This window comes from Oncorhynchus gorbuscha, linkage group LG18 (genome assembly GCF_021184085.1).
Source record: "Oncorhynchus gorbuscha isolate QuinsamMale2020 ecotype Even-year linkage group LG18, OgorEven_v1.0, whole genome shotgun sequence".
Taxonomy (NCBI): domain Eukaryota; kingdom Metazoa; phylum Chordata; class Actinopteri; order Salmoniformes; family Salmonidae; genus Oncorhynchus; species Oncorhynchus gorbuscha.
Genome location: NC_060190.1, coordinates 23,533,273 through 23,554,078, shown reverse-complemented (window position 1 = coordinate 23,554,078; position 20,806 = coordinate 23,533,273). Strand labels below are relative to the sequence as shown.

General features: G+C 41.6%; 1 protein-coding gene across 25 annotated transcripts in view; it reads right to left on the bottom strand.

Annotated features, from left to right (window-relative positions):
• The window catches only part of LOC124003062 (calpastatin-like), a 67,737-nt gene that overhangs the window by 21,291 nt on the left and 25,640 nt on the right, over positions 1-20,806 (bottom strand). For 16 of the 25 annotated variants that reach the window (XM_046311082.1, XM_046311071.1, XM_046311072.1 and 13 more), the window contains one exon: positions 14,811-14,906. The exons of 5 other annotated variants lie outside the window; for them this stretch is intronic. In XM_046311082.1, the coding sequence (XP_046167038.1) occupies positions 14,811-14,906 (96 nt within the window). Of the gene's footprint in view, positions 1-7,149; positions 7,293-10,619; positions 10,779-14,810; positions 14,907-20,806 lie in introns of those variants that run through there. 4 more of the 25 variants (XM_046311081.1, XM_046311094.1, XM_046311085.1 and 1 more) reach the window with 3 other exon arrangements.

Here is a 20,806-nt window from a genome sequence, read left to right as displayed (position 1 = left end):
AAAAAAATCAGTTGGATCAGTTAGTCTGCATTCACTACACAAGTGTAATGATGAACAGAATTGTAGCACATTTGGCTAATGTGTGCCAATGGGATTTCTCGCCTGGTGTGCTAACTGCTAGCTAGTCCTGACAAGAATAATGTTAACCAGGCATATGAGGGCCTCAGGAATGGGAAACATTTATCACCTAGCTGATGTCAGACCAGTGTGTGATAATTGTTGGCCTTTGACATCTCATTCACATTCCGTAGTCGGTGACCTCACGGCAGCAGATAGAGGATGACTGACCTTCTGCAGCATGGTTACTTACTTCAGTTGAACACACTGATTCGCTATAGCTCTTCCAGCCATACCATTCCACACTCCAGCTATATACAGCCTATGACTAGGGATGGGAATTGCCAGGGACCTCTCGATACGATATTATCACGATACTTTGCTGCCGATACAATATGTATTGCAATTCTCACAATTCTATATGTATTATGATTCGATACTGTGACCTTATTGCGAATTAATGTTCCAAACATTTCTCACCATATATCTGCTGCAGAGGAACAAGAGAGAGCCATGAGAGAACAAGTTTTGATCAGTCATGGAAATAAAAAAGTGCTGAAAATAAACTGGCACCCTATTTAAAAAGAAGATGGAGAACAAGCTATATAAACAGTGCTTTGGCAAGTTCAGACCCCTTCACTTTTCCACATTTTGGTACATTACAGCCTTATTCTAAAAGTCCATATATATATATATATATATCCCACATCAAATCTACACACAAAAACCCATAATGACAAAACGTTAACAGATTTTTAGAAATGTTTGCAAATTATTATTTTTTTAATAAAAAAAAAATCAGAAATACTTTATTTACATAAGAATTCAGACCCTTTGTTATGAGACTCAAAATTGAGCTCAGGTGCATCCTGTTTCCATTGATCATCCTTGACATGTTTCTACAACTTGATTACATTCAATTGATTGGACATGATTTGGAAAGGCACACACTTGCCTATGTAAGGCCCCACAGTTGACAGTGCATGTCAGAGCAAAAACCAAGCCATGGGGGTAGAAGGAATTGTCCGATGAGCTCCGAGACAGGATCGTGTCGAGGCACAGATCTGGGGAAGGGTACCAAAACAATTCTGCAGCATTGAAGGTCCGCTAGATCACATTGGTCTACATCATTCTTAAATGGAAGAAGAATGGGACCACCAAGACTCTTCCTATAACTGGCTGCCCAGCCAAACTGAGCAATCAGGGGAGAAGGGTCTTGGTCAGGGAGGTGACCAAGAACCCAAATGGTCACTCTGACAGAGCTCCAAAGTTCCTCTGTGGTGATGGGAGAACCTTCCAGAAGGATAACATCTCTGCATCAGTCCACCAATCAGGCCTTTATGGTAGATTGGCCAGACATAAGCCACTCCTTAGTGGCGTTTGCCAAAAGGCACCTAAAGGACTTTCAGAAACAAAATTCTGGTCTGATGAAACCAAGATTGAACTCTTTGGCCTGAATGCCAAGCGTCACGTCTGGAGGAAACCTGGCACCATCCCTACGGTGAAGCATGGTGGTGGCAGCCTCACCCTATAGGGATGTTTTTCAGCGGCAGGGACTGGGAGACTAGTCAGGATCGAAGCAAAGATGAACGGAGCAAAGTACAGAGAGATCCTTGATGAATACCTGCTCCAGAGCACTCAGGACCTCAGACTGGGGCAAAGGTTCACCTTCCAACAGGACAATGACCCTAAGAACACAGCCTTAGTTTTTGATTTGTCATTATGGTGTATTGTGTGTAGATTGAGGGACAAAAACAATTTAATCAATTGTTTAGAATAAGGCTGTAACGGATATGGGCTGTGAATACTTTCTGAATGCACTGTCTACACTGGAATTTTGGTGCAGGTACAGCCAACTAGCGCAAAGATATTGCAATATTGTCAAAACTATACCAAATACTGTCAAAAATAATATCCTGATATGTAACTCTATCAATGTTTCCCCCCCATCACTACCTATGACCCCCTATTCTCAAATCCGGCCTCAAGGTCCACAGCATTCTTCCTCACCAATAATGGACTGATTTACATTTGGGACACCAGGTGATTTACATTTGGGACACCAGGTGAGTGACATTAAATTAGTGACATTAAGCCCATGCTAGTGAACACAAAAGTATGCTGAATGGATTTGTATCTGCTTGAGTGGCACACCATTAAAACTACCAGTCACAACAACAAGGCTCTCTCTCAGGGAAAATCCCTGAGTAGGTGTCTACCCATGCAGACATACGTAGACAGGTTAGGCTATTTCACCTAGCTCCCAGAACCACCCAGATACCCTTTAATACAGGCAGATAGATAAACAGTCAGCCCTACTGCATACAGTCCATTAAGAATCACACAAAGCACTGGCAGGGTAGAGAATAGAGGGCGGGTACCAGGCAGCATAACAACAAGTCTTAATGTCAACAGTGACTGTACAGCAGAAACCAGCCAACCACACAAATGCATCTCTCAGGGGCCAACCTAAACAGTGTTATAAACTGTAATCAGTCCCTTTTACTGCTGATTGTGATACAAGACTGGGTGTAACTTATTGGAGTAGGCCTACTTCATAAGTCTAACCGGGAATTCTGTTCTGCTATTATTATTATTATTATTATTGAATAATAGCAAAACACTATTATTGCCAATCTGTTAGTAGTTAATGTATAGACTAGCGAGGCCAAACATTGCTTCTATAACTAAATTGTGGCCAAGCTACTGTACTACTGCTTATCAGAAAGTATCAAAACACAAATATTGATTAGCTGAGAGCAAACCAAACACTATTCCAGCAAAAACAAAGAGGAACAAAAACACTATCATCCTTATCAGACAGTTCCAAAACACTATCATCCTTATCAGACAGTTCCAAAACACTATCATCCTTATCAGACAGTTCCAAAACACTATCATCCTTATCAGACAGTTCCAAAACACTATCATCCTTATCAGACAGTTCCAAAACACTATCATCCTTATCAGACAGTTCCAAAACACTATTACTGATTAGAAGTCCAACCAAGCACTACTACTTCTCACGAGACAGTACAACCCAAAACTGTATCACTGAGGTAAAAACGTAGTCTGACCTAGCGCTCCTCCAGCTCACCTGAGTCTAGCCCAGAGTCTCAGTGTTTGTCTACCTACCTGCGTCCAACGTCGTTTCAACATTCCTCATGCACTCCACAGTGAACAGGTCTGTGGGGGGAGGTAACCAAACCCAAAATGCTAGCCATGACAGCCCCTTGTTTACAGTCAATAAACGGTTCTTATACATGTTCAGAACATGACAGATACATAATGATCTCTCAAAAACTTTTCAACCGTCTCAAACTGAATGTTATTTTGTCCGGGGTCAATATGAGATAAGACATTATAAATATTCACGACAAGTCTTACAATGGGGCGGCAGGTAGCCTAGTGGTTAGAACGTTGGACCAGTAACCAAAAGGTTGCTAGATAGAATCCCCGAGCTGACAAGATAAAAAAAAAAACATCTCGTTCTGCCCATAAACAAGGCAGTTAACCCAATGTTCCTAGGCCGTCATTGCAAATAAGAATTTGTTCTAAACTGACTTGCCTAGTTAAATAAAATAAAACATTTAAATGACAATGCATTATAACCCACATCATAATGCAGAGTGCTCATGTGTTACAATGATTTCTTCTCGATTTCTCATAGTTGTACTGGGTTGTGATTGACATGATAACGGGAAAGGGGCGGGAGTTGTCAGGCTTCTTTTTTATGAGGAAGGAAATAATGAGATGGTATTATTGTCCAAGGTATTATTGTCATTGAAAATGTTATTTGCAAAGAGGAGTACACATAGGATAAACATGCATTACTGTAACATTATTGTGTACACAGGTACACACACATAATGGGAGCTACTGGCAGCCGTTACCAAAACGGGACATTGGGCCAGAATAGAAGTGTCTGTTTTAAGGGACATTTGCCCTGAAACCAGTTGAAACGATCTACGCACACACACAAAGTCAGAGTCCTATAGCCACACCCGAGAAGGGTGTGTATCAATTGGTGGCACAGAAACATTACTCACAGCACCATTTAAATGGTGCATACAGGGGCAGCCAGCGTGGCACAGGAGCCAATTTGATTTATTTTACCTTTATTTAACTAGGCAAGTCAGTTAAGAACAAATTCTTATTTTCAATGACGGCCTAGGAACAGTGGGTTAACTGTTCAGGGACAGAATGACAGATTTGTACCTTGTCAGCTCCGGGGTTTGAACTTGCAATCTTCCGGTTACTAGTCCAACGCTCTAACCACTAGGCTACCCTGCCGCCCCAATGCGGCCATGGTTAATAATATATTCATATGTCAGTCTGTGTTACCAGGAGGGAGTAGGGTTGTTCTTCCTAGGGGTTTAATAGGAGCGCTTCTTCAACAATAGGGTTAAAGATAGTCTTTACTTTACTGAGCTGGGCTATGAAAAGTGTTGACTTATACTGAGCCCCACCCCACAGACAGACATGTGAAAAGGGCTGGGTAAAGCAACACGGCTAGCTGCTACAGTGATGACAAAGCATTTGGCTAACCCGGGAACAATGTATGTCATTACTTTGGAATTGACTCCAACCCTGATAGCAACAGAAAGCTAGATGCTACAGTGATACCAAATGAGTAAGCTAACCAGTGTAGGCTGCAAAGTATGTCATGCTGACTTAAATAGGGACAATTCTGCCTAGTAGTGTCATGTACTGGTTCAGCTTGTGTTATAGCTATGCTAATGGTCATTTACATCCAAAAGGACCCATGAGCACCAACATGTGACGTTCAAAGGAGCATGTCAAATTGGGTGTCAATGAAAGCTAAGAGTCTAGATTTTTGAGAAATGAAGACATGTTATACATTCTATACACATTTCCCATCCTACAAATTAGGAATAAGCAAAGGCTTTGATTTCTTGTCAAACAGATGGAAAATGGGTCTTGGACAACATCTACCAGAAAAAAAAGTCAAAAGGTATTAGAAATCAATCAAAACACAATCATGTTGAAGTAAAGATGCCTACCCAACTAATATCAACACTTACAGTCGAAGTCGGAAGTTTAAATACACGTAGGTTGGAGTCATTAAAACTCGTTTCTCAACCATTCCACAGATTTCTTGTTAACAAACTATAGTTTTGGCAAGTCGGTTAGGACATCTACTTATTGTTCCAATCATTGTTTACAGGCAGGTTATTTCACTGTATCACAATTCCAGTGGGTCAGAAGTTTACATACACTAAGTTGACTGTGCCTTTAAACAGCTTGGACAATACCAGAACATTATGTCATGGCTTTAGAAGCTTCTGAAAAAATGATGTCAATTGGAGGTGTATCTGTGGATGTATCTCAAGGCCTACCTTCAAACTCAGTGCCTCTTTGCTTGACATAATGGTAAAATCAAAAGAAAATCAGCCAAGACCTCAATTTGTTTTTGTAGACCTCCACAAGTCTGGTTCATCCTTGGGAGAAATTTCTAAATGCCCGAAGGTACCACGTTCATATGTACAAACAATAGTACGCAAGTATAAACACCATGGGACCACGCAGCCGTCATACCTCTCAGGAAGGAGACGCGTTCTGTCTCCTTGAGATGAACATACTTTGGTGCGAAAAGCGCAAATCAATCCCAGAACAACAGCAAAGGACCTTGTGAAGATGCTGGAGAAAACAGGTACAAAAGTATCTATATCCACAGTAAAAGAAGTCCAATATCGACATAACCTGAAAGGCCGCTCAGCAAGGAAGACTGCTCCAAAACTGCCATAAAAAAAGCCAGACTACGGTTTGCAACTGCACATGGGGACAAAGATCATAATTATTTGAGAAATGTCCTCTGGTCTGATGAAACAAAAATAGAACTGTTTGGCCATAATGACCATCATTATGTTTGGAGGAAAAAAGGGGAGGCTTGCAAGCCGAAGAACACCATCCTAACCGTGAAGCATGGGGGTGGCACCATCATGTTGTTGGGGTGCTTTGCTGCAGGAGGGGCTGGTGCACTTCACAAAATAGATGGCATCATGAGGATGGAAATTATGTGGATATATTGAAGAAACATCTTAAGACTTCGGTCAGGAAGTTAAAGCTTGGTCGCAAATAGGTCTTCTAAACGGACAATGACCACAAGCATGCTTCCGAAGTTGTGGCAAAATGGTTTAAGGACAACAAAGTCACGGTATTGGCGTGGCCATCAAAGCCCTGACCTCAATCCCATAGAAAATTTGTGGGCAGAACTGAAAAAGCATGTGCGAGCAAGCGGGTCTACAAACCTGACTCAGTTACACCAGCTCTGTTTGGCGGAATGGGCCAAAAATTCACCCAATTTATTGTGGGGAAGGCAATGCTACCAAATACTAATTGAGTGTATGTAAACTTCTGACCCACTGGGAATGTGATGAAATAAATAAAAGCTGAAATTAATCATTATCTCTACTAATATTCTGACATTTCACATTGTTAAAATAAAGTGGTGATCCTAACTGACCTAAACCAGGGAATAATTACTAGGATTAAATGTCAGGAATTGTGAAAAACTGAGTTTAAATGTATTTGGCTAAGGTGCATGTAAACTTCGGTAACGTTACGGTCTTTGTAAGAAAAAATGAACACATCACCCTTTAAACAATTAACTCTTTATTCTGCCTATAGACAAATAAAACATTTAGAAAAATGACTGCATGACTGACTAGGCCTGGTTTCTGTCTCTACTGTATGAAATCAAGGGGAGAAAAGCATTACAATTAAAAAGTACTTCTTAGCTTTGACTACCTGTATGTGCTTTGCCTGCTCTATTTTAAATAAACTTGTATAGGCAATATTAAAATGTAACCACCGAATAGGGCTGCAAATCGTTGGCTATGAATACTCCCACTGCTTTCGTTATTTCATTATGTTTTTCTGAATGTGTTGCGAATTGTTGTTGGAAGGCAGCAGCGAGAGATTGCTGTGTTTTCGCTAACGAGTGGACTCTCCTCGCTTCAGCTCCACCTGCCAGACATACGGCTTTGTGATGGTGACGTAAATGACACATGGTTAGAAGTGTTTCCACTCGAGTAGCTGACAGTGGAAAAGCAATGCTTGCAGACTTACTTTGTTTGTTTACGGTCTTCTTACCCTCGTCATCGTATTGAACGCTCCATCCAAAACGTTCCCACACAGCGGATTTGAACGACGGCGGTGCCTCTTCAAATGTGCTTCTGTCTGCCTCGGTAGTGCTCGCCATAGTCACGTTGGAGCTGAGAGAATATTTGTTTTTAGTTTCCGCTCTCTACATGGGGCCCCTTTAGGGAGTTTTCCTACTGAGGTGTCATTGCAAGTCTTCCATTGGTTGTTTAAGGGGGAGGTGGTTGCGGTCACCACATTTTGAGACATTGCTGTGGAGTAAAGTTTGTCACTCCTCAGGAGCCCCCTAACGGCCTGGGGCCCCAAGCAGTTGCCTGCCTTGCCTGTTCACAAGCTGTGCTTCTGGTTCTATGGGTCTGAATGTACAACGTGAGTATAGTCTGCAGCGCAATAAGCAATTTTTGGAAATGATAGAAAAATGACTGGCAGACTGTGTATTGAACCGAACCGAACGGTTCGACAACATACTGTGTACCGTTGCATCCCTAGTATGTATCCCTAGTATGCAGTAATCATATGCCTATGAACCAGAGTAATACTGTTAGCACTGAGGTGGTGTGCCCCAGTAGGAAGTCCACCATGTGCAGCTCACCCTCCACTATTAAAAATGACCTGAGCATGTCTAACTCTGTTTTTCTTGCTTTACTGGGAAGCTTAGCAAACAACCAACCCAAAAGTATTAAAAATAGCCCACATTAACATATGTAGCTTAAGAAACAAGGTTCATGAAATCAATTTCCTAGTAATAAATAACATTAATATTCTGACAATCTCTGAAACTCACTTAGATAATACCTTTGACGATACAGTGGTAGCAATACATGGGTTATAACATCTACAGAAAAGACAGAAATGCCAAAAGGTGTGGCTGTCTATATTCAGGACCACATTCCTGTAAACCTTAGAGAGGATCTCATGTTAACTACTGTTGAAGTAATATGGCTACAGGTTCATCTGCCTCACCTAAAGGCCATTCTGGTGGGAAGATGCTATAAACCACCAAGTGTTAACAGTCAGTATTTGGATAACGTGTGAAATGCTTGATAATGTATGTGATATCAATAGAGAGGTATACTTTCTGGGGGATTTAAATATTGACTGGCTTTCATCAGGCTGACAACTCAAACTAGTGCCTGCAACCTGGTTCAGGTTATCAATCAACCTACCAGGGTAGTTACAAACAGTACAGGAATGAAATCAACATGTATTAATCATATCTTTACTAATGCTGCATCAATTTGTTTGAAAGCAGTATCCAAATCCATAGGATGTAGTGATCACAATATAATAGCCATATCTAGGAAAACCAAAGTTCCAAAGGCTGAGCCTAATATTGTGTATAAGAGGTCATACAATAAGTTTTGTAGTGATTCCTATGTTATTGATGTGAAGAATATTTGTTGGTTCGTGGCGTGTAATGACAAGCAACCAGACGCTGTACTTGACACATTTATGAAATTGCTCATTCCAGTTACTATTAAGCATGCACCCATTAAGAAAATGACTGTACAACTGTTAAATCCCTGTGGATTGATGAGGTATTAAACATTTGTATGGTTGAGATGGATGAGGCAAAAGAGATGGAAAATAGGTCTGGCTGGACAACTGATTGGATAAAAAGAAGAAAAACTACACTATGAAACAAAGATAAATGACAAAGAATGATATTAAAAAGCTTTGGAGCCCATTCAATGAAATGTGGGGGAAAAGGGCATTCATTGAATCAGATGGCTCATTCATCACAAAACCCACTGATATTGCCTACTACTTTAAAGATCTTCCATTTGCAAGATTAATGGGAGGACCATCTTCCTCAGTGAATTTCATAAAAGGTACAACTATACTAAATATGTTCACGTCACCAAATAATTGATTAAAACCCAGTAATTGCAATAAAGGTCTACAGTAGCCTCAACAGCACTCTGTAGGGTAGCACTATGGTGTAGCCGGAGGACTGCTAGTTTCCATCCTCCTCTGGGTACATTGACTTCAATACAAAACCTGGGAGGCTCATGGTTCTCACCCCCTTCCATAGACTTACACAGTAATTATGACAACTTCTGGTAGTTGTGCTCCAACCTATCAGAGCTCTTGCAGCATGAACTGATGTCCACTGAATCAAAGGATCAGAAAATGAATCATACTGAAGGGCTACAGCTAGCTAGCACTGCAGTGCATAAAATGTGGTGAGTAGTTGACTCAAAAATAAAGACAATAGTTGAATAGTTAACAAATTAATTTCTTCAAAAATGATGGAGAAGCAAGAGAGAGACAGAGAGGTAGCTATATATATATATTTTTTTAAACGTTCAATTACTTAACTAGCCATTGCAGCTAGCCATTTTATCCTACTCAAACAGAGAGGGATGATACGTTACCTAGCTTCCTATGGCTATCCGACACTGGAACTCTTCCAAGTCAAGGTAAGCTTTCGGTTTTATAAATGTATTGCCACCGGGGCCCGGCGGTGTAACTGCTAAACTGCTTGCTAACTGTACACTGTACTGCGTGATTGTAGCCGGTTTACTAACATGTTAGTTCTAGCAGCTATGTTGACTTGATGTTACTTCATTTGGTGACAACGATGTAGGCTGTGTTTAGCGGTTAGCAGTTATGATATGAGATTTGTCTTGGAAAGTTTTTCTGATTGGTCACTGTGGGGACATTTTGTTGGTCCCCACAGGGTCAAATGCTATTTCTAGGGGGTTAAGGTTAGAATTAGTCTTAGGGTTAGGTTTAGGGTCAGAAGATGGGTTTAGGGTTAGAGTTTTGGGTTAAGGTACAGGATAGGGGTTAGGGAAAATAGGATTTTGAATGGGACTGAATTGTGTGTCCCCACAGTTAGCTGTACAAGACTGTGTGTGGGTGTGGGTGTGTTCGTGTATAAAAGTAGGCTCTCTCTTATCCTCAAATGATGTGGAGGATGTTTTGAGTCTAACTGTCTCATTGTGAACCTAATATAATCTCAACAGATCACTATATTTACACCGCCAGCAGCACTCTGATGACATCACAGAGTTCCCTTCCTAGACCCTTGCCAAGTAACATCTTACAGTACGGAACAAGTCTGCCTGAGTTCAACTGAATGACGAAGCAATTTGCCTCCAAGCGATGCATATAAGTATCCGTATTTTCCCCCTCGGTCACATACAGCAGTTTTGAGCTCTTCGCCAAGTTTCCTAGTTAACATGTTAAGAACATGTAAACAACATATAAACATCAGAAGCCCCATGGCTTCGTCTGACTGACTTAAGTAACATCTTTGGTGGATATGTCTGCTCATAACAGATAAAACATGACGTCACTCACCACAACAGCGTCTTTCAACTGCCCCCTCAGCGATATGACAAAACTATCAAACTAAATCTATAGGGCTGGCACCAGAAGAGGAAACCACAAATCACACACACATAGAAAAGCTTTGTTTAGGTACATACCATGGATTTGAGTGTATCCTATATTTATCTGGATAGTCCCCGACTTTGTCCTGATGCTAAATTACCTTATATTCCCTATGGATGAAGCATATACGTCCCACAAAACACACATGCATACACTTTCACACACTCACAAACAGACTAGAGATAAAAACATCTGCTCCTCCCAATGGGACAAGTCTGACAGGACAGTACTGCTCAAACCCCTCCCCTTTTCAAAAAAGGAAGGAGAGAAGCCTGGATCCGATTGGTTGAAAGGGGACACTGTGCCCGCCTCCTTCACAAGACTAGCCAGGAAAAACAAACAAGACCAGTCAGTTCCACCGAGGGAGTTTGATTAAAATAAACTGCGGTTCACCGGTCTATGGCCCGTGGTGTGACGGAAAAAAACGGTGAGGGAGGAGCGGCCTTCTAAAATCTAACAGTAATCTGCGCCGCTCTGCCATGTTGTCAATAAGGCAGCATGGTACATCGTTCAGAAACATACATCATCACGTTTCCATAAAATATATGTTGGAATTTTCAAGCTTGTTCTCATTGGGAAGGCAGACAAAGTATTTTTATCAAAAGCAATCACTTTTGAATTTGAAAACAGAATCCTACGCATTACTCCACGTGCTTAACCTACGCCACTTTTGTTTTGAGCTGACTTCGCCGCCAGCCAGAGCGGGGCACCTGGATCACGCCTGGGAGGCAGCCTGGTTCCAAAACGAATGCAATCACTTTTCACCTGGTGCAAATTCCTCCCACCGGGGCAACACGGGCCAGATAATCAAATCCCCTACATGTGTGAGGGAAGGTTTGGGCTGAGTCTTGTGACTGTATGTGTTTGTGCATATGTGGCAGTAGTATAATACAGATACAATAGCCTACATGTAGAAATTAGTAATGATTACAAAGCAGTGAATGTACCGTATGTGTTGTAATGTGAGCTGACCAAGTCCTAAGCATAGTGAAGTGCTGGTCATCGGCATATATTTAATAGTGATAGAGATGGGTGGAGCTGAAGCAGGCTGGGCAGAGGTGGCTTTGCTGCACGGACTGTCTGTCTGGCAGCAGTAGGGTGCGTCTGATACACTCACTGCTTAGGAATCTGAACAGCAGAGCCCCTCAAAAACAGAGAGGCAGAGAAAGGGGGTGAGGGGGAGAGAGAGAGAGAGAAGGACAGAGCAAAGAGAGAGAGAGAGTTACAGTTGAAGTCGGAAGTTTACATACACTTAGCTTGGAGTCATTAAAACTCGTTTTTCAACTACTCCACAAATGTCTTGTTAATTAACAAACTATAGTTGTGGCAAGTCGGTTAGGACATCTACTTTGTGCATGACACAGGTCATTTTTCCATCAATTGTTTACAGAGAGATTATTTCACTTATCACAATGCCAGTGGGTCAGAAGTTTACATACACCAAGTTGACTGTGCCTTTAAACAGCTTGGAAAATTCCAGAAAATGATGCCATGTCTTTAGAAGCTTCTGATTAGGCTAATTGACATCATTTGAGTCAATTAGAGGTGTACCTGTGGATGTATTTCAAGGCCTACCTTAAAACAGTGCCTTTTTGCTTGACATCATGGGAAAATCTAAAGAAATCAGCCAAGACCTCAGAAAAATAATTGACCTCCACAAGTCTGGTTCATACTTGGGAGCAATTTCCAAATGCCTGAAGGTACAACGTTCATCTGTACAAACAATAGTACGCAAGTATAAACACCATGGGACCATGCAGCCATCATACTGCTCTGGAAGAAGACATGTTTTGTCTCCGGAAGATGAACGTACTTTGGTGCGAAAAGTGCAAATCAATCCCAGAACAACAGCAAAGGTCCTTGTGAAGGTCCTGGAGGAAACGGGTACAAAAGTATCTATATCCACAGTAAAATGAGTCCTATTTCGACATAACCTGAACGGCCGCTCAGCAAGGAAGAAGCCACTGCTCCAAAACCGCCATTAAGAAGCCAGACTACAGTTTACAACTGCACATGGGGACAGAGATCATACTTTTTGGAGAAATGTTCTCTGGTCTGATGAAAGAAAAATAAAACTGTTTGGTCATAATGACCATCGTTATGTTTGGAGGAAAAAGGGTGAGGCTTGCAAGCCAAAGAATCATGTTCAGCATCATGTTCAGCATCATGTTTTGGGGGTGCTTTGCTGCAGGAGGGGCTGGTGCACTTCACAAAATAGATGGCATCATGAGGTAGGAAAATTATGTGGATATATTGAAGCAACATCTCAAAACATCAGTCAGGAAGTTAAAGCTTGGTCGCAAATGGGTCTTCCAAATGGACAATGACCCCAAGCATACTTCCAAAGTTGTGGCAAAATGGCTTAAGGGCAACAAAGTCAAGGTATTGGAGTGGCCACCACAAAGCCCTGACCTCAATCATATAGAAAATTTGTGGGCAGAACTGAAAATGTGTGTGCGAGCAAGGAGGCCTACAAACCTGACTGAATTACACCAGCTCTGTCAGGAGGAATGGGCCAAAATTCACCCAAATTATTGTGGGATGCATGTGGAAGGCTACCAAAAACGTTTGACCCAAGTTAAACAATTTAAAGGCAATGCTACCGAATACTAATTGAGTGTATGTAAACTTCTGACCCACTGGGAATGCGATGAAAGAAATAAAAGCTGAAATAAATAACTCTACTATTATTCTGACATTTCACATTCTTAAAATACAGTGGTGATCCTAACTGACCTAAGACAGGGAATTTTTACTAGGATTAAATGTCAGGAATTGTGAAAAACTGAGTTAAAAGTATTTGGCTAAGGTGTATGTAAACTTCTGACTTCAACTGTATATAAAGACAGACAAATGGTAAAAAGAACGAGAAAGAGGGGGAAAGGGAGGGAGTGAAAGCAAGAGAGAGGGAGAGTGTCACATGGAGCCTCTAGCTCAAACCGCACCCTTTTACAGAGAGGAGCAAGGGAGGAGGGAGAGGGCGAGCAATGATTATATGCTAAGAATGAAAAGAGAGGGAGGATGAGGAAAGAGCAAGGACAGGAGCGAAGATGAGAGAGTGAAGAAATTAGAGATAATAATGGAGGAAAAAATATGTGGACCCAAACACAAGCATGGACGTGCTTCTTCCCTTACCCAAAACTGTCTTCAAAGACCTTGTTGTAGCTACTATGAAAACACAAAGGAAAATGTTGCGACAGGATATTAGCCAAGCCTTATGTAAGATTGTGGAAAAACATGGCTACGTGCTTGTGTTTAAACTGATGCCACATGAGCTTGGATTCAACTGATTTACCAATGGTTCAATACTTCCATGTCACAAAACTCAATAGATATTAGACGTCATCTTCTAAGATGCAGAACCATTAAGTAAACAGAAGGGCCTGTCTAGCAGGCTGGCTCCCACTAGTGTCCAGAGACAGTATGACACTTATTGTAAACTACAGATGTGAGTGTTTGAAAGAGAACAAATTCTATTTCCTTCTAAGGGGGAATCCCAAACTCTGTACCATCGTAGTGTGACACTGCAATGTTCCTTTCCATTCAATGTACTTGTTACTTTGTATCTGTAAAGAATCGATAAATGTTATTCTGTGTGACAGTTTGTTTAACTGACAACGATCAAATCTACAGTACAATACATGGAATGTCCTCAGTCAAATTTTGTTGACAACGACACATGGAAGATAGAATGGGACAGATTATGTATAACTTGCCCTGGAAGGTTTTAGGAGTTTTATGTAAAAATGTCACGCAATATTGATATATCCATGCAGTGTATTGTTTGTGTCGTGTAAAAAGTTGAAAACTATACTTTGTTATGATTGATAATAACGCATGTAAATGTGAAATGCATTTCATTTGTTTAATGTAACATTTTTGTTTTGTGTTTTGTGCACACATACTTGATATCGTGCCTATACACGATATGTACGGGCTGGGCATCAAATGGTGCACAACATGGAAAGGAGTGTTCCACAGATGTCTGCACTCCTCCAACCAGATTGGGTCTGTCAAAACATTTCCTAAAAAGGAAAACCAAACAAACCACTGACCTCTCTGCTTGATCCGTAATCACTCCCCTTGGCATTTCTTTAGTTTTTTGAATTTGTTGTTTTTATTCAATTGTCTTTATCTTTATCTTCCCTACTGACTAAGTCAAGTCCTCACCACTAGTGTGTGTGTGCGCATGCATGCATGTGTGTGTGTGGGCGTGACATGCTTACACTGGGGTGGAACAACTCGGGTGGGACCGACTCACTCGGTAACTCTTGGTAACCTTTGGGTGCGTTCTGAAAGCATTGACAGCAGTCATAATCAGGCTGTTGCAGTCGGGGGAGAAACAGAAAGTTGCTGTTAGTGGTTGTCTAACAGCAAGGGTCTCATAACGTGGCATTGTTTAGAAAAGTTGTTTGTTAGAATGTCAAAATAAGTTATTCTCTAACCCCCCCCCCATATCATTATAAAAACACACTCGCAAACAAAATATCACAGAAAGGTTTCTTCAATTTTCATTTGAATAGCTTGTAAATGGCGGCAGAGCATCTTCTCCGTTTCAGTCACATCCACATGGGTTGAGAAAAACTCCCTAATGATTGGTGGACAATTGTGCCTCTCATTGACTGCCGTTTGCGAGCATAACATGATGTGATGCATTGTCCGTAAACGGTGACGGACTGACTGATGCACAAACAATAATGATTAGTTGCTTAGGACGCAAGTTGATTTGTAGATCAGTCAGTCTGCGGTTGCCGACTGCAATGCAGTTGACCTTAAACGCGGACATTATGACGGTGACGGCTGCAGGGTGCGGTTGACGGGAAAGAACCGCAGAGATGGCAAAAATCAAAAACTGCGTGAGGTGGTGGTACACATGCATATACACACACACTCTCATTCAAAATGCACACACATGCACACACACATATACGCATATGTATATAGCCGCCATACATGCACTCAAATGTATTCAGTTGGCCTTGCTGTTATGATTTTTGTTTTCCTTGCTGTTATGATTTTTGTTTTCCTTGCTGTTATGATTTTTGTTTTCCTTGCTGTTATGATTTTTGTTTTCCTTGCTGTTATGATTTTTGTTTTCCTTGATGTCTTTTGATTTTTGCATTGTTGTTTTCTGTTTTCATTGGTCTTTGTCTTTTTTCTCTTTGGTTTATTTTGTTGGTTGTCAGTACATTGGGGGACGGGGGGGGGGCATGGGGGTGGGGAATGGAATTATTTTATTTTATCATTATTATTATTTTTTGTGGAGGGGAGTGTGGGGGTCTCGGATGGTTGAGGGGCAGCCCTCGGGGAGCCTTTGTGGGGGGGGGGGTCTTGAAGGTCTGGTGGCCTGGCGGTTGGGAGCTTGGGCCGGTGGCAGATAGGTCGCTGGTTCGGCCCCCATTTTTGGCCTTGTGGGAGTTCTGTCGACGTGCTCTTGAGCAGGGCGTTGACCCTGGTTGCTTCTGTGGGTCGCTCTGGATGGGAGTCTGTTAGATGACGGAATGTAATATAAATGTTTAGCGCCTTTCACTGCAAGTAGATTGTACATTTTAATATGCAATATATGTATATATTTGTATACTGCATGACCCTCGATTTTGTGGTTATTGTCAAGTTCATGCAGTCAACATGTAGGCGCAAGTCAGATAACTTTCATCCCAATATGCAACACACATTAAAATATGCTGATCAGCAACTGCACAAAATGTATGCTCTCCAACACGTCCCATATATCTGTAGACAACTGAATGCTTAGCCAATGCAAGTCCCCACCCATCTCAGGGATCTAGACCAATCAGATAACTTGGCCTGCGTCAGGAACAAATCAGTGCAGGTGGGAGGGTTCAGTCTAGAGATTTTGTTCCTAGGGAGATACTCGTCAAACTGAGTGTGAACCATGGAGATAGTTAGAGGAGGCAGCATTGTATTGGTCCCGTTATAGCGTCTGTAAGAGCATGGGCAGCACTAGCGAGGCCATCTTCTTCTACTACATCTATAAGTTGGTAAGCAAACTAAAGGGTGCATACTGCCACCTGGAGTTTGCTGTTTGAACAGGTATAAAGCCAAGGTTGGTGATTTACTGCCACCTGCAGTTATTGAATGTTTGCTCACGAGTATAATTCATTGGCTAATCCCTCCTGATCACCTGGATGGAATTATGTGATTCTTCATTAACCCATAGGAAGTCTCACCCAGTTGACTACTTCAAAATAGTAAAAGTCCTCAATGGGGCTGCATGCTAAAATGGGCTTTTGGCCACTAGTCCTCAATATGGTGTGATCTCATACTACAACTGCAGTGTAACAATAGCTTACTGCAATTGCACTACATGGGTCGGTACAAAGCACAGTCAATGAGGGTAAAAACAACATACTTTTGTATATATATTGTGTGTGGACATCCCTTCAAATGACTGGATTTGGCTATTTCAGCCACAACCGTTGCCGACAGGTGTATAAAACTGAGCACGTAGCCATGCAATCTCCAAAGACAAACATTGGCAGCAGAATGGCCTTAATGAAGAGCTCAGCAACCGTCATAGGATGCCACCTTTCCAACAAGTCAGTTCATAAAATGTCTGCCCTTCTAGAGCTGCCCCGGTCAACTGTAGGTGCTGTTATTGTGAAGTGGAAATGTGTAGGAGCAACAACAGCCCAGCCACAAAATGATAGACCACACAAGCTCACAGAATGGGACCGCTGAGTGCTGATGCACGTAGCGCGTAAAAATCGTCTGTCCTCGGTTGTAACACTCATTATCGAGTTCCAAACTGCCTCTGGAAGCAACGTCGGCACAAGAACTGTTCGTCGGGAGCTTCATGAAATTGGTTTCTATGGCCGAGCAGCCACACACAAACCTAAGATCACCATGCGCAATACCAAGCTTCCGCTGGAGTGGTGTAAAGCTCGTTTGTCATAGTTTGGGCTAGGCCCCTTAGTTCCCGTGAAGGGAAATCTTAACTAAAGCCTACAATGACATTCTAGACGATTCTGTGCTTCCAACTTTGTGGCAACAGTTTGAGGAAGTTCCTTTCCTGTTTCAGCATGACAATACCCCGTGCACAAAGTGAGGTCCATACAGAAATGGTTTGTCAAGATCGGTGTGGAAGAACTTGACTGGCCTGCACAGAGCCCTGAGCTCAACCCCATCGAACACCTATGGGATTAATTGGAATGCCAACTGCGAGCCATGCCCAATATCAGTGCCCGACCTCATTAATGCTCTTGTGGCTGAATGGAAGCAAGTCTCCGCAGCAATGTTACATCTAGTCTTCCCAGAAGAGTGGAGGCTGTTATAGCAGCAAAGGGGGACCAACTCCATATTAATCCCCATGATTTTGGAATGAGATGTTCGACGACCAGAGGTCCACATACTTTTGGTCATGTTGTGTATAAGTATAATATATGTATATTTATAGGTCAAAATGTGTGTTTCACTTGGAACAAAGAGGTGAGCTTTTTTTTCTCCTATTGTTGGTCAGAGAGAACATGAAGTTATTAAATCTGTTAGGAGTAAAGCTTTGTTGAACAATAGATACAATCTGTCCTATATCCCACCCCTACAGTAGGCTCCTATATGTGGCTAATGTATTTGCTACACCATAAATAACTATACTGTATGTAGGTTGCCTGTCAGAGTTAGCACCACCCTAAATACACACAAAGAATCCCAATGTCACTATTGACTAGAGAACAACCAAAATCTGTTTTTAAGGGCTGATACCAATTTTTGGGAGTCAAGGAGGCCGATGGCCGATATTTAATGCTGATAATAAATATGATTACATTTTGACATTTTGGGGAGAAATATTCACAAGGACAACCATGTATGCAATAACAAATGAATTATACAACCACACAATCAATTTCACTTTGTGTTTAGCAATTTAACTACATAACATAATGGTAATAATTGTATTTGAATGGTATGTCTCTTGAAGAACTGGGTAAATCAAGATGTAGCGTAGGCCTATTCACAATACAGGTGAATGCATATTCAACAGGAGTGTATGCATGCATTGAGTTATTGAGATAGTTTTGGCTGATTTCAGTGGTCTTTGGTGCTACAGATGAACAAAATCAGTTTCCCTTTCATTTGGTCTTCCCTTTCATTTGGTCTACTGATCAACAACATTTTCATATATAAGTAGCCTATTGATTTATTTTATAAAAATGTGCGCTGTCTCCTTTAAGAGAAAAGAGACCACTTGTATGTCATTTAGCTAGGCAGTTCTGCTTGGGCAGTTCTCTCAGGAAGGGAAAGAAAAGTAATGTAGCTAGCGAACTCAGTGAATTAACTAAATGTATGCTGGCAATCAGCTTTGAAATTAGCATAGTTTGCATTATTGTTAGCTATCACAAATAAAATCTTAGTACTTGAGTACCCCTGCCCTATTTGAAAAGGTCCGGTCACACAAATGTCCTAGGTGTCAATGGTCCAGATGGATAATGTAATTTATCGGCATAGTAACAAACCCACACCTCGCAACCCATGCGACCCCAAACTGTTCACATCCCTTTTGTTGGCAGAGAGAGAATGTGCGGTTTCAAAGCTAATTTCCCACAATTCTACACATTTTGCATGGGGCAGAGATTTGGCTGTTTTAAAGCTAATTTCCTGCAATTCTATGCATTCTTCCGTGTCTTATGTGTGTTTACATGATACCAGGGGTCGAAGCCTGAATTAGTAAAAAAAGTTTGGGTCCAGATCCGGTCCACAGTCCGCCAGTTGAGTATGTTAAGTTCTAGGGTAACATTAGTGAACTGACGTTAGCTTCATATCTAGCAAAGTTAACTCTATGCTGAATGTTGTTGTTTACCTAGCTAGCTACCAGTATGTTACATTGTAAAGTGCTGCAGACTGTATGGACATCGTTTTGCCTAACACTAAATTAATTACCACTATCTCCATTTCTACATTCAGTGTGGCATTATAAAAGTGCAGCATGAGTGGGTAGCTATAGCAAGCAGCACAGACGTTCCTCTAGAACAGGCTAACTAGCAATGAGTGGCACCGGCTTGCAGAAGTTTCACACGAGGCAAGTGCGTTCACGCTATAAAGGGGAATTTGTCTGTGCCGATACTCAAGGGCCGATAGCTGATAGACTAGAAAAGGCCAAAGATATTGACAGACCGATTATCGGACATTCTTTACTTTGGACACACACACACGTCCACGCATCATGTCAGTGTTCAGAAGTTGCCACAGATTGCCAAGTAATTTCTCTCTGATAAGACACAGACATGTAATTGTCATGCAGGTGAATACTCAAAAGACAATTATCTTCAACATCCCCTTCTGTTGAACTTACTGACATTACAGCTGACTGAATGGCTGCTTGAGTGCCAATGACTGTTCTGTGCACTCTCAGATCACATCTACTGTTTTTTTGTCTCTGTACCGTGCTGCTATATTTAGCACTGTACATTCTATGGTGGAGTGTTTGCCCTCGCTGCCTGTCCATGTGGCTGAGTCCAAATATTTTCAACATTCAAATATTCATGTTGACATGAAGACCAACACAGAGCAGCTCAATGGATGATATCACCTCACCACTGTGTGTGATTGCTCAAGACATTGCTCATTGCTTCCTGTTAAACAGAAACATATTTGGTAACAGCAAATAGGGCTGTCTCTCAATAGTCTTAACTCACTTCCTTTCCTCCATTATCCAGTTATTTTTCTCTCACCTCTCCGTAGCAATGAGGGAAAGACGACAAGTGAAGGAGGCAAAAGTTAGCGAGGAAATTAACTTCTTTTAGAGTATTGGGACAGAGTTTACCTGAACCATAATAGATGTAAATAGACAGGAGAACAAACGAGTAAACGAATTGCCAAATGCCGTGTTGTTCAACGCCCTGGTAAAAAGAACATTCTCAGGTAAGCCCAAAGGCCTGGAAATCCTCCAAGATGTGCTTTTATATAACCAGAGCATGAGGGAGCGACTGAGCGTGTCATAATTGGATCAGCAGTCAGGCTCAAGACAAACTGACAGTGGAGTGAGAAATCTGACGGGCTGGACTATCTTTCTGATACACACAGAACCGTACATATTCAAAAGGAAATGGGCAATTCCACGGTAGCGGACCACGTTTTCTCAGAAACTCTTAAATATCTGCTCCGAATTAAGATTTAAAGATGACTGCAGAAAGACCGCGATGTCAGCTATGACATGACACCTTGAGGTTTAATTTTTAACATTTTATTTATTTATTTAACTAGG